This window comes from Branchiostoma belcheri, unplaced genomic scaffold (assembly GCF_001625305.1).
Source record: "Branchiostoma belcheri isolate BF01 breed outbred unplaced genomic scaffold, Haploidv18h27 scaffold6, whole genome shotgun sequence".
In the NCBI taxonomy this organism is placed as follows: domain Eukaryota; kingdom Metazoa; phylum Chordata; class Leptocardii; order Amphioxiformes; family Branchiostomatidae; genus Branchiostoma; species Branchiostoma belcheri.
Window position 1 is genome coordinate 7,092,744 of NW_017804242.1, and position 14,495 is coordinate 7,107,238.

Below are 14,495 nucleotides of genomic sequence, written 5' to 3' on the forward strand. Positions count from 1 at the left end.
CCGGCAGAAAAAAAATTCCTAGGCCCTCCCCCCGGCGTGAATCATAGAGAGTGAAATTTAGTATGGGGAGGACGAGAATTTGATGGAAAATTTTTCCCGCGTGAAGCGCCGAAGGCGCCACTAGAGCCCGAGTAGGCCTGGCTTTTTTTTGGGGGGGGGGGCATGTCCCCTGTGCCCCCCGGAAAAATTTTGAATTTCAACCCATGTTTTGCATGTTGAGGGGCAAATTTGGCAGCACAAATTTCGCTGGTACATCGAGCTATAAAGTCAGTAACGTTATTAAAGGTCAGTCAGTGTAATCGAAAAAAATCCTCTATCTAGCCTACCTTTCGTCCACGAACTTCTTCCGCGTCAATTTTATTACAAACAGGGAAACAATATTGCCAAGTTACGTGTTGTTTTCAATTAACATTGGAGGGACATAGATATAAATGTTAAAATAGTCCGGTCCTTGGTTTAAGAAAAATAGTCCAAATTAATCCGTCGACATCCGACATCCACACCGAGAAGTTCGAGCGAGTTGCGAGGCGGGACCAGCGGGACATTTGCCGACGAACGCACACCACTGGGAAGGGTGCGTTGAACGGCGGAAATTAATTTTCAAAATCTTCAGACAAGCCTTCCCTACATTTTTGATCGGTATCGTTTCGATTGCCGCGATTGACGCGATTTTAATCCATGTAATTTGGCTGTGTAATCTGGCGAAAATGCAAGATTTTGAAGGGGACTGTTGGAGATTTGGGCGAATACATTATAATAATAGGGATGGATATTATTGGAACGTAAAATTCTGCCGACTCCAATGACTGTCAAATCGCTACGATATATATGGGACAGACGTTTAATCATGTTTTGAAAGTGTATAAAAACGATGTAGAGTTAAAGGGATCTTGGAAAATTTTTTTACCTAGGCCCTCCCCCAAATTAAAATATTTTTTCCCAGGCCCTCCCCCCGGCTCAATTTTTTTCCTAGGCCCTCCCCCCTCAGACGACCGGCCCTCCCTCCCCGGTAAATATCGTACAGTCCCTTAGCCCCACCCTCGGACAATCGCCCCCTCGCCTTCGATAAATATTACAACTTACAGCCCAAGTTTCTATGAAAAAATATCTGTGCAGAGGCGGTTTTATATTTCGAAGGTGACTTTTGAGCAAGATGACACAGCAAACAATGAATTTCTTCATGATTTTTGGTTTCCTGAAGTTTTTGTGTAGTGTCAAAATTGGTGTCAGGCTGTCCAACCAGTTCAATTGGGTTGATGGAAAAAACGGTCCGGTCCTGACTGGACTTGGCGTGGTTACCAGGACCTGAGATCTATAAGCCACCAAAGGTCCCACTTTTCTGGAATCTGGCAAGCATCAGCTATGTGAATTTCTTGTAATTCGTTAGCCTGGGTGCCATCCTCCGCAAAAGTCGCCCGCTCCCTAATGTCGCTAGCTACCACAGGGTCTGGACTTGCTGACCTACATGTATGTAACGGAAATGAAAAGAAACCTACAGTGGGGGTCACTGGAAGACAAACGTAGAATGTCCAGACTGTGCATGATGTACAAAATGACTAATAAACTGGTGGACGTACCAACCACTAAGTATCTGGTACCAGCGCTGGCCCAGAAAAGAACAAGAAACAGTGACATGCCTTCAAATATCAGAGTTATCAACCAAGAATTGAGGTATTCAAAAACTCGTACTTCCCCGGAACTATCGTAGACTGGAACTCGTTGCCACCAAGCACAGTTGGGGCAAAATCACCAGAAAGCTTTAAACAACTCCTGCACTTAAATGTGCAAAGATTGAGTGTAATAAGTCGTTCCGTGCTCGGTTGGGTTAAGGCGGCCTAGGCTGATATTCATGTTCGAGTTCCGCCGTGTGTCTGCACGATTGCCACAAACATGTTTCGAACCCGAATCATGTTCCACCATGTTCGATATGACGTCATTCGAATAGAACGTGTGTTCGAATTCGGGGTTACCGGCGGTCATTTGTATGTTTCCCCTGTAAACCCGCGTTGTTACGCATTTTATTCACGGAGTATGACTTAAACGGCTTTACGCCCAGCTGAAAACAACATAATTCATCTTTAGAGTAATCCATGTTTACGTATTATCACTTTTTTATCAAAATTGTCCGAGGCTATTTTGCATATAAGTCGAAATTTTTTAACTGTGGCGATTATTTAACAAAAAATGACAGAAAAATAGCCGTTTCTGTCGTTTTTGGCCCAAAAAAACAATGTAACTGTCATTTAAAACAAAATAGCCTCGGACAAAAATAATAAATAGGGGGTTGGCTTTCTACTTGCAAAATATCATGATGAAAGGTGTTGTTACCGCTTGGGCGTAAAGCCATGAAGTAAACAGCTTTTTTTTAACCAAAATGTTGATTTTTAACCCAAAAATTCAGAAGTAGTAAAAACAAAATAACCTTTATTCAATGTGTTTCAAGTACTACTAGAACTGTGTGAAGTTAAGTTGTGATGCGACCAAGCTATCAAAAGTTACAGCCATATGTATGAAATACTAATTATAGTTGGCCATAGGCTGCCTTAACCCAACCGAGTGTGATATAGCTAGCTGCCGCCGCGCCGTGTACCTGCGAAGCTGGTGTGTTACGCTGAAGGGCGGCTGTACCGATATAGATACAGATGTAACGTCTGGAATCTGAATATTCGTCCAGTGGACCTTTGAGCCTTGTGGGGGGGGGGGTCCTCTGAAAGCCTCGAACCCCCCTGAACCCCTCTGGCTACGGGCATGCTGTATGTCACAATTTTTTTGCAGTATTTTTATATATATTCATGGTTTTCCTGGTCACTTCTGTACAAATAATTTGACGACTTTCTTTTTGCTGCACCTGCCGCCACCACGAATGTCCATTTTCCCCAGACCCCAAACTTTTGCTACCCTGAACATTAAAGTAACATGTAATTAACAGTATTGTAAGGTAGTATGTTATCAGCACATTTGCATCATAGTTTTTGTTTAGAAAATGATTGTTGGCAGATACATGTATAGGAACTTGACTCAGGACTTTTAAACAGATCATGAGCAGGACTTGATCCAGTTGATGTTTAGGATGTTGTATTTAGTAATAGTTTATGTACTGTGTATTTGTTGTGTGTATTTTTATATGTTACCTGAAAAGGCCTAAATGACCTGAGCTGTCAAATTACTGGTTCAATAAATAAATTGAATTGAATGAATCTGTGATTTTTTTCCCCACTCAGCTGAACAGCTGAACACCATGAAGACAGGAGTCAGTCTATGGGAGGTTGCGGTCGGAGTGTCGGTTCCAGTCGCCGCGTATCTCGTGTTCGTGGTCCTGAAGTTCCTGAAGAAGTACATTCGGGACATCCGTACTGGACTGAATTTTCCCTGCCCGCCCTTCCACTGGCTGTATTGTAACCTACATTTGGTGAGGTCCTCAAGGCCTAAGGAAAAAAAAAAATGTTGTATTTCCTGTTTCCCGACCGACCCTAGAAAAAATTGATGAACCTAGCCAGGTTTTTTGGTGGACCCGTGCAAGGGGCATGACTTTTTTTTAGCTGATTGACCTTTTTCTACGTAACCTTACCTTAATCTGACACCGGAGTCGGCTGAGTGATGAAACGTACGATTTGGATTTCCAACATTGACATTGAAAATATAAGTGTCCTCATGCAAATTTTCTTTCTTAAACAAGTTCAATCACTAGAGATTGCCAAAGTGTAGTAAAAAAAGAAAAAAAAAATCCCTACCTACCGACCCTAAATTTTTTCAGGACTGAAACAGGAAACACAACATTTTATTTCCTAGGCCCAATAAGAGAGAGTCTTCTTCATTTTTCCAAGAGGCATAGTGTCAACCATTGAAGTTACCATCATATCTGGACATTTAGTTTAGAGATCACATGATGCCAAATGTAAAATATGTATAAATATTGAAAGTTATCTCACTTAAAGTTGATTCTAATCATGACTGATCATGAGAAATGGAGTTTGTACAACCTTCCAAAAGTGCATTTTTTGTTTTGAAGATGCTTAGACTTCAACTTTGTTCGGATCCACATTTAGCTTACCAATCGCCTGCCTTGGGCATCTCTTTTTGCATCTCTATGTTTCCTTTTTGCATTTCTGTGATGTCAGGTCCGGAAAAAATGCAAAAATAAAATTTAGAGCTGCATAAAGTCTGCTTGGAACGAATTGTGCCGACTTTTCCGAGTTAAAATTCGAATGTAACAGGAGAACTGTGTGTATTGATTATATATGTAAACAGTTATGTCAACTATAGCCTATGTAACCCAAGCTCCGGGGGGGCTCCCTACATAGTCCGCCACCCAAGGGGGCCGGCTGGATGTTGGGCGGCCGGCAAAAGCGATTTAATCAGGCTATGTCAACTACGATCAGATAAGGCCAATTAATAGTATTTTGGTGTCATGAGCACTTTAATTCACCGTTTAAAGCATTGTCTGGAAATTTTTCATGAAGCATAATTGGGTGTATTAATTCCATATATCACATTATAGTAAGTGAGTGTCATGCCTTTAAGTACTAGTAGTTATCAACCAAGGATTGAGGTGTTCGAAAACCCATTCTTTCCTTAGAACTATTGCAGAACTTGCTTTCACTAAGTACAGTAGGGGCATTATCATATTAGCTTTAAACAATGTTCAGGGTTAGATGTTCAAAGGTTAGATGTAACAAGTCGTTCGGTGGCACAAATGTAGCCAGCTGCCGCCGCGCAAAGCGAGCCTTTGAAGCTGGTGTATTTTTCCGAAGGGCAGTTATACCGGCTATACAGATACAGATATTTTTTTATGGTCTATGTACAGCACTTTAGAGTCTTTTGCACTTTTTGCAGATTGGTGACGGATTTGGTGAGGAATACCTGGCCATGGTAAGAGATGTAGTGGAGAAACACCCTCGTGCTCACACACTGTGGATGCCCGGCTACATGCCCCTGATCACTCTCACTCATCCTGCACCAATTAAACAGCTGCTGAAGGCTCCCGGTAAGTATACATTGGTGGTCTCCACCAGACGTCTTTTGCAGGCTGAATAAATCGTAGAAATCGGCATAAAAAGGGTATTAATTGGCGAGAGAAGGTAGCCGGGGGGCCATGTCTTGATTGACTTGACAATTTAATGTCTTGATAGTTTGTTTTCAGATTTGCCGGCCTCATTTTTTTCTGATTGAAAAATCAAACAAACAAACAAACAAACAAACAAACAAACAAGTTACATAGTACATACAATACTATTCAGGTCAATCAATTTTTAAATATAGTAATTAAATTTTTCGTTACTTATTATTTTGAATGATCATGATGTATTCATAATCATATCCTCAAGATCTCTTTTGTGCATCATTTTTTTTAGCCAAGAAGTCTCAGGATTACGATCATCTGAGACCCTGGCTGGGTAAGAAACACAATATTTCTTTTGACTGTGAATATTTAACTTACTGTCAAACTTTTACTGTTAAAACTGTCAAACTGAAGACATTTCAATCCGATTGAAAACCTCATTGTTTAAACCCTGTGTATTGATATTTAATGTTTTACATTTGACAATTTGTAACATGAAATCATAATTTGTATTTTTGTACAGTTGTAGATTTAAACTCTTACGAAAGTACTTTTGGTGTGTCATCATGTATTAGGTTTCCTCACTGGCTAATTTGGCATTTTAACTTTCCATCATTTTCTCACATAGAAATTTAGAAAGAACGCTGCAGTCTTACTGAATATTGATACCTGCAGTGGATACAAAAGGGTTATGAATATGATTTTATGGACCATATGGGTGACATCATCACATTTTATTGCCCCAAATGTAATTATCTTTAAAGTTATAATATAGCACTTTGGTACAAGTAACTGAAGTAAAAATATGATTTTCATGTGCATAATCGTCAAGGCTACACATGTACGTTTGCACAAATTGATATCTACTAATTATCCGTAGTTATTAGAGAATAACTAGATTAGGCAATTAGGTTATTCCCTAATCTTTCCAGATTTGGGAATGATGTCTGTCGTTGTTATTGTTGTTGATAGGTAACGGCCTGGTCTTGAGTGATGGTCCTGTCTGGAAGGCTCAACGACGTCTTCTGACTCCCGCGTTCCATTTCGACATTCTCAAACAGTACATCAGCGTCTACAACATGGCCGCTGAAGAGATGATCGTGAGTTTATCAATAGCAAACCACCAGTACTTATTGTACTGATTACTCAGTAATGTGACTGTCAGTAACCGATCAGTTGTTGACAGTCTCATTTCAGTCACAATTTATCAGTAACACACCCTTAGCAAACCATCAGTACAGATTGTACTGATTACTCAGTAATGTGACTGTCACCAGTCAGTTGTTGACAGTCTCATTTCAGTCACAATTCATCAGTAACACACTCTTAGCAAACCACCAGTACTGATTGTACTGATTACTCAGTAATGTGACTGTCACCAGTCAGTTGTTGACAGTCTCATTTCAGTCACAATTCATCAGTAACACACTCTTAGCAAACCACCAGTACAGATTGTACTGACTACTCAGTAATGTGACTGTCAGTAACCGATCAGTTGTTGACAGTCTCATTTCAGTCACAATTCATCAGTAACACACTCTTAGCAAACCATTAGTACTGATTGTACTGATTACTGAGTAATGTGACTGTCACCAGTCAGTTGTTGACAGTCTAATTTCATTCACAATTCATCAGTAACACACTCTTAGCAAACCACCAGTACTGATTGTACTGATTACTGAGTAATGTGACTGTCAGTAACCGATCAGTTGTTGACAGTCTCATTTCAGTCACAATTCATCAGTAACACACTCTTAGCAAACCATTAGTACTGATTGTACTGATTACTGAGTAATGTGACTGTCACCAGTCAGTTGTTGACAGTCTAATTTCATTCACAATTCATCAGTAACACACTCTTAGCAAACCATCAGTACGGATTGTACTGATTACTGAGTAATGTGACTGTCACCAGTCAGTTGTTGACAGTCTCATTTCAGTCACAATTCATCAGTAACACACCCTTAGCAAACCACCAGTACTGATATGTTACTGTCAGCAACCGATCGCTTGTTGACAGTCTCATTTCAGCCACAATTCAGTAAAGCACTAACTGTCACGACGGTCACTGTGATGCAACTGACAAGTACTGAATCGTGCTTCCTAGGAATTTTCTGACTGATCTCTACATTTTTACTGACGGTTACTGTCCACAAGTTGAGAGTTGACTGCTACTGGCAGCTTACGAAGACACTGTTCAACTACTGACATTGATTACCCTCTGGTACAAATGTATATCAACAAATAATGAAAGGGTCACATGATGTGGAATTAGTTAGATGATAAATGATAGCATGGTTTGTTTTGGTCAAGTATCTCGTGGCGTTTGAAAATAATATAATTACTAAATACTCTCTCACTTGTGTGTAGGAAAAGCTTGCAGAATATGACGGGAAAGACCAAAGTGTTGAGCTGTTCCAGCATGCCAGTCTTTGTACCATGGAGATCATCCTTCAGTGTGCTTTTTCTGGTGGAGGAATGTCTGACAAGTTAGTAGTTTATTAATAATTAAATGTATTTCAGGGTTCGACATACTTACCAGGTATTATATAGTATTTCCATATAGCGAGAACCAACCAGAAGGCTCCATTTCCCATCGGTTATCAGGCCGTAATTTTAAAAGTGGTCGATTATTAGTGGTCGGTTATTAGAACAACCGACCTCTTTTTGGAGCGTACCATTATACAGAGGACAGGCAGGGCACAAACAGTAGTGTTTAAAGTACAACACATGGTGTATAAGGCAGGAACATGATTTCATTTCATTTTTTCTTTTTTCTTTATTGGTGATGCCACAATGCATTACAAGTGGGAGCCAGGCAGCCTAAAGGCTGGTGGCGGCTGCCACTGGTACATACAACACAACACAGGACAAGTCAATACAATATACAGGACCTAACAAGAAGTTACGAATATCCAAATAGCAAAACATAACAGTGCATTATACAATATCGAAGACACATCATCATCAAATTAATATAGTAATCATAAGAATATCTATAGTCAAAAGAGAAAAGGAAAGGAAAGATGGAACGGTTGGAAATTCAGATAGGTTAAAAATTGTTCAAAAGTTAGTAGTCGGATGAGGGGTGGTTCCTGCATTTGGCCTTAAAAATTCCAACGGTTACCACATACTTGTCTGATAAAATGATCCAAAAAATGATTACCACATACTTGTCTGATAAAATGATCCAAAAAATAATTACCACATACTTGTCTGATATTTTATATCAATTCCTCCACACAGGACCAAGGAAGACTATCTTGAAGCAGTGAAGAGGATTGGAGACTTAATGGTTGAAGTCATTAAGTGAGTGAAATTTTGTGAGATAAAATTAAAAACAGGCGTTAAGGCATTCCATATTAGCCCCAAAAGCTATGATAGGAGCCATGACGTCAACATACCAGGCTGGTTTATAATTCTAACAATAAATTTTTATCGAACTTTTTATCAAACCAATGCATTGATAGATGTAAATAATGTAAAAAAAAATGGAAGACAAGGAGCTGTTTGGGCCTAAATGTAGTGATTTTGGAGCTGATTCAGAATCTGGACCCTTCATTTCTGCAAATCAGAAAAAAGTTGAGCAGGCGAATCCGAGAACCAACAGTTACTAACTTGGTCTGGCCTAACCTGTATTTGCAGGAACACCCTGTACTACATATTTCCCACCATCTACTACCTGAGCCCAGGAGGGCGCGAGTTCCACCGTGTGTGTGACTTTGTTCACGACACGGCAAATTCCGTCATCAGGAAAAGGAGGGAAGAACTGGTTAGTTCATGGTTTACTTTGATCCATTAACGGCATGTAGATACAACTCACATTTGGTATTTGCTATCATTAATATGTTAAGGATAATTTTTATACTATGTGTGTGTGTGTGTGTCTGTGTGTGTGTCTTTGCGTGTGTGTGCGTGTGCGTGTGCATGTGTGTGTCTGTGTTTCCATAGATTCGTGGTCAGCATAATTTAAGAGCAAGGCATGTACGATATTTAGTATGTAGGTAGGTGTAGGGATGATGAAGGTCAAGTTCAGTTTCATGAATGTGTTTGACTTTGCTCGGAGATGTTTTCTAATAACAAAATTATTTGCCTATCCATGATATAATGTGAAAGGTAGATTAAAAGACAACATCTTTGTCTATCACTACTTGTCTGAATTGTTTACATCAGGATGCTTCAATTTTTGTGTTTTAGGAACGTGATCCTGAGACATTAGCGGAGAAGAAGAGGCTGGATTTTATCGACATTTTGCTGACGGCGCGAGACGAGGATGGGCGAGGGATGACAGATGACGAGATCAGGGAGCAGGTGGACACCTTCCTGTTTGCAGGTAAATTGTGTTTTTCACAACTGGTAAACTGTATTTTTGGCCCTGTTCATATGAAGTCAGTGAAGGCGCCTTACATGTTTGTTTTCCCCGAAACCTGTTTCAAGTGGCCCCATCTGAACGCTCCAAATCACATTGAAAGTGCCTCGATCCCAAACCACTTCTAGAGGTGGTTGCGAAACGGTTTCCCCCCATCACGATTTGTGTCTGAACGCAATGTGATTTCAATGTGACTTCACCTGGTCATGGATTACGGGGTAATTTTTATTTATCTGATAATAAAAAATATGCAATACCAAATTTTACGTGGCAGCAACTTAAAGAGCAGTAATGGACAAATAATGTGTCCGTTCTAGGATGAGCTTCACCGCCTCTGGTGGGACCACGTCAGCATTCAGACTCTTATATGTTTCCACCAGACTATAACTCTAAAAATCATGCAACAGCCTATACGACATATGTAATCACCCTGTAATGGGCCTCATGTTCTATCCCCAGGACATGACACCACGTCCAGTACCCTGTGCTGGACCCTGTACTCCCTGGCTCAACACCCTGATCACCAGCAGAAGGTACAGGAGGAGGTGGAGGAAGTTCTGTCTGGGAGGGACGGCAGCACAATTGAATGGTACATAATATAGCATGATTGCCTTTGTCAGAAGGGTATGATTTCGGTTAGGGTCTTGTGGAGCAGCTGTGGTGTGAATCTGTAATTATGTAGGTCAACATCATAACTCAATGTAAGAAACAGGAGGAGCGAGTAGAAACAGATGAAACCCCTAGTCCCAGGCCGGGGTTCGAACCCACGACCAAACCCGGGAACCAGTCCACACGCCGACGCTCTAACCACTCGGCTAAAAGGTCTAGACCCATCGACCGGGTCAGTTGGTAGCACCTATATACCCCCCACTGTTACACTTCTCCACTTTTCTTTTCAAGATTCGTCCTCGAATGTTTTGAATTCGACATTCCTGGAGCGGCACTCTTTGCCAGAACTCCCAGGGCCGGTGTGGGAACGAATGTAAGAACCAGGAGGAGCGAGTAGAAACAGATAAAACCCCCTGGTCCCGGGCTAGGTTTTGAACCCACGACAAAACCTGGGCACCAGTCCACAGGCTGACGCTCTAAACCGCTCGGCTGAAAAGGTCTTTAAGACCCATCCATCGGCCGGGTCAGTCAGTATGAATCTCCCACTGTTACATCAACCTAAAGACCTGATAATGATATATAAATTATGTAAAATTATTATAAGAATACTCTATATTAACACCTGGTACATGACAGGGAGGACCTGAACAAACTGACATACCTGACCATGTGCATGAAGGAGTCCATGAGGCTCCACATTATCGTTCACCTCATCTCCCGCACCACCACCGAGGACACGGTCATTAACGACGTTCCCATCCCGAAGGACACCTATGTAGCCATTCACCTGTACGGACTGCACCACAACCCTGATGTCTGGTGACATTACAGTAGAACTATAAAACACATTCCCAGTCAATAGATAATTTCATCTGGTTGTATATTAAGTGATTGAATAGTAAAGTTCTTTTATTCACAATCGTTTTATTCACAACCGATGTTTCGATGACTGTCTGTCATCTTCATCAAGACTAACATGTACACTGGCGCTAGGTTTTACTGGTTCACAACACCAACATGTACAATAGATTACATATATATGATAGAAAATGAATGAATATTTTGTTGTATACAAATTGTGGTTTAAAGCACACTTTTATAGCAATATTGACAGCTTTCTTAAAGCATTGTGATGATGGAAGTAAATCCATTTTGATATATATATAGATATATATATATATATACTGCTGCATATATATGTGTACCTTTATTCATATAGAATTTATATAGAAATATTGCAGTATAAGATACTTTACATAATGTATACTTATAAATATGAATAGCACTAAAATCAATGGTTAGCATAACACTTGCTTGCTATAGAACAAAAACTTACATATTGAGCATTTGCATATAAAATCATGCATATTTAAAAATTACACCATCTTGATTAGTAAATGTAATGTTTTTACTGCTTTTAATTCACAAACTCGTTTGTTTAAACTTTTTTGTGGCATATCAAATCTGTTTAAAATCTTTAACCATCATAATCATTCTATCTATATGCATAAAAATTACTAGCTGGGTGTTTTTACTTAAATAAATATGATGATATCAATGTTTGATGTCTTATTACTGGACTTAAAGCTGCATAATGTAATATTAGGACGACACTTAAACGATCACATTTCTGGTCATTTCAAAGCATGTTGAATAAATAATATTCGATTGGAATAAAGTGCCAGGATGTTGCACAATATGAAGCCTTGCGAATGTTTTTAATGTAAAAGTTTCATTAAAAATCACTCCTTGTGCCTCATAGCCTGGTATCCAGTCTTCCGTGATTGGGGGTATTGGGGTGTTCGGGCAGGTTGTGCCTTCGGGGGCTCTAAGAGCTTCCCCCGCCCAGTGCAACAGACCGTCCCGGTAGGAGAGTTACGCTAATAAGAGACAGTATGCTTGGGGATTTGGTTTCCCCCAACACGTTCGTGGAGGGCTAATTAATCTCTCTTGAAATACACACCGGGAAACCTATGCGGGCCAGAGCTCTTACGGCCCCGAGCTCTTACGGCCCCGACCACGATCAGACTGGATACCTGGCTATGTGCCTCACAATGCCAACTATAAATGTCAGAAATATTTTAAAAAGTGGAAGTAAATTACGATTGCACGAATTTTTGTTAAAAATAAAATATTTCACTTTTTGATGCAAAAATGTTACATTATATCCTATGTTATAGGTTTACAATGTTCAAATCCCGAGTGTACTTGCCTAAATTTTATATTGATTAAACAAGTAAAAATCTGAGATTTTATACCTCCGGGCTCTTTATTGTACTAGTATATTTTAATATAGGGTTTTAAACAAAGAATTTATCGAGACCTGACACCCCTCTGTGTGAGGGGTCATATACGTGGACCAGACCGCCAAAGGTCAACGGTCGCGACCACTTCCACGCTCAGAGGGGTGTTTTGGGGCCACCAAAAGGCACCATTTTCACGCCCGAAAACAAATGATATTATACAATAAAAACAAAAGAACGTGCATCATCTGCAGCCCAATAGAAAAACATATACCGAGTCTCAAAAGAATCCGTCCACCCAAACGCGGGAAACAGCTGCGAACATGAAAATCTAAATCTCTCACAAAACCCTTCCGCGGAAGGATGTCTCCTCCCACGGAGGTAATAAGTGTGGCGTTAGGTTCACAATTTGCCCTCTCAACGACCGATAGGTTCACTTTTTTATTTACAAGGCTAACTGTTAATGTATTAGTATATATTATATGGGCATGGTCCGCCTTAGATTCACACTTGCCCTGCCAACGACCGCTAGGGTGTATATACTACTAGTATGAAAGGACGTTGTAAGTAAGGAAAGTAATTTGAACACTCACAAGATCTCACAAGACTCAAGAAATACAGGACGTCTTCTCAACATCGGGATCTTGTAAGGAAGCTACTAAAATTATCTTACTAAAGATAATAAAGGGCAATTTTATATTGATTAGATTGGTGTGGCGTTAGAGCAAGGTGATGAAAGCTCCTTGGTTTAATAGAGTCACATTTTGTCCTGTAAACGACCGATAGGTTCAACTAATAATGGTAACAGGGCTCGAAATTCATGTATGGGAATACGTGTAGGTGCATTGGTGCACCCAATCTAAAAAACAAATATGGGGTGCACAATTTGTGTGTGTGTGTGTGGGGGGGCACCATATAAAATAGAATAAATAGCATGTCAGCAAAAACTAATCATGTTTTGTTTTTTATGTTTTTTTATTACCTCCATGAAATGTGTCATGGAGGTTATATTTTCAGTTGCGTTTATCTGTCCGTCTGTCCGTATGTCCGTCCGTCTGTTGGTCAACAAGATAACTCAAGAACGCCTGGATGGATTGGTTTCATACTTGGTGTGTTGGTAGGGTGTGACGAAAACTGGAAATGATTAGATTTTGGGCCCCCTAGTGGCTTCCCTTGGTACTGCAGCGCAACTTCCGGTTTTGATATCTCGCGATCTGGACATGCTAGGGTCATGAAATTTGGATGGAAGGTAGCTCTTGTCCTCGGGAAGAAGTCACGTGAGTTTAGGCCCCCTAGCGGCTTGTTCTGGAACTGCAGGATGGTTTCTTTAAAAATATTCGAGAGAGGATAACTGAACAACCGTTTGATGGATCATCATGATTTTTGGTATGTACGTAGCTTAAGTGATGCTTGACATAATCAAAATATAATTATGCAAATCAGGATCTAATTTGCATAATTAATGAGGAAAGTCTATAAATCAGCTGTATTTCATATTAGGGCTATAAAACTCTATAGACATATGTTAGTGAGAACGACAAGATCATTGGCAGATATTATGTAAAGGAAGACCTAATTTGCATAATAAATGGCAAATTGGTACAATTTTATGGTTGTAACTGCTGGGAATTTAATACTTGCCATAATTGGAAGTTCAGTGAAGGTGAACATCACTAAACATAATTTATTTCAATCAGGACCTCATTTGCATAATTTATGAGGAAACGCTAGAATAGCCTTATTTCTTAAGATAACCCTGTCATTTGGTGGAGAGTATGATCAATTGATACAATATATGCAAATGGCCTCATATAATTTGAATATATGCGGTGAAAAATGTAAGCCAATTACAGGTGGTCATCACCATGCGTAAGATTTATGAAAGCAATACACATGTCATGGAGGTATGAGATCATCGAACTCTATTTTCAATATGCTGACTAGTATGCTGTAACTTCTCTCTCAACTTGAATTAGTAAACATGTATAGAGTTTCCAATAAAACATAAAGGTACTCGAACCGATTTAATCCAGCAAACACTCCATGGAAAACATAATTAAATTTTGTTGTTTTTTTTGTCGTGTCTCCTCTCTAGACGCCTAAGTTACGTGTGTAGTAGCTTGACAACCAAGGTTGAAAACAAAGATACAAGTAAAGAGCATTAGTATACAAGTCTGATAAGGAAGTAATTTCCCTCTCATACACTTCCTCGATT

At 39.9% G+C, this 14,495-nt stretch overlaps 2 protein-coding genes across 3 annotated transcripts in view; both read left to right on the top strand.

The window, feature by feature from the left end:
- The first annotated feature begins 3,227 nt into the window (after nucleotides 1-3,227).
- LOC109482502 (cytochrome P450 4F12-like) overlaps nucleotides 3,228-14,495 on the top strand; it is a 27,854-nt gene continuing 16,586 nt past the window's right edge. Inside the window, exon 1 of one of the 2 annotated variants that reach the window (XM_019785231.1) lies at nucleotides 3,228-3,409. In XM_019785231.1, the coding sequence (XP_019640790.1) occupies nucleotides 3,239-3,409 (171 nt within the window). In that variant the 5' untranslated portion in view covers nucleotides 3,228-3,238. Of the gene's footprint in view, nucleotides 3,410-12,918; nucleotides 12,931-14,495 lie in introns of those variants that run through there. The other variant, XM_019785230.1, reaches the window with a different exon arrangement.
- Nucleotides 6,124-10,860, top strand: LOC109482512 (cytochrome P450 4A10-like). Its single transcript, XM_019785243.1, has 7 exons — nucleotides 6,124-6,159; nucleotides 7,430-7,548; nucleotides 8,306-8,368; nucleotides 8,705-8,831; nucleotides 9,257-9,392; nucleotides 9,888-10,017; nucleotides 10,674-10,860. The coding sequence occupies exons 1-7, from the start codon at nucleotides 6,139-6,141 to the stop codon at nucleotides 10,858-10,860; spliced, it is 783 nt and encodes a 260-aa protein (XP_019640802.1). The 5' UTR covers nucleotides 6,124-6,138.

Bases quoted from the DNA above. Each gene is read 5' to 3' on its own strand.
- LOC109482512 (XM_019785243.1), top strand. From the start codon at position 6,139: ATGGCCGCTGAAGAGATGATC. The intron at 7,549-8,305 runs GTTAGTAGTTTA...TCCTCCACACAG, and splicing joins GGTGGAGGAATGTCTGACAA to GACCAAGGAAGACTATCTTG. The intron at 8,369-8,704 runs GTGAGTGAAATT...CTGTATTTGCAG, and splicing joins TTAATGGTTGAAGTCATTAA to GAACACCCTGTACTACATAT.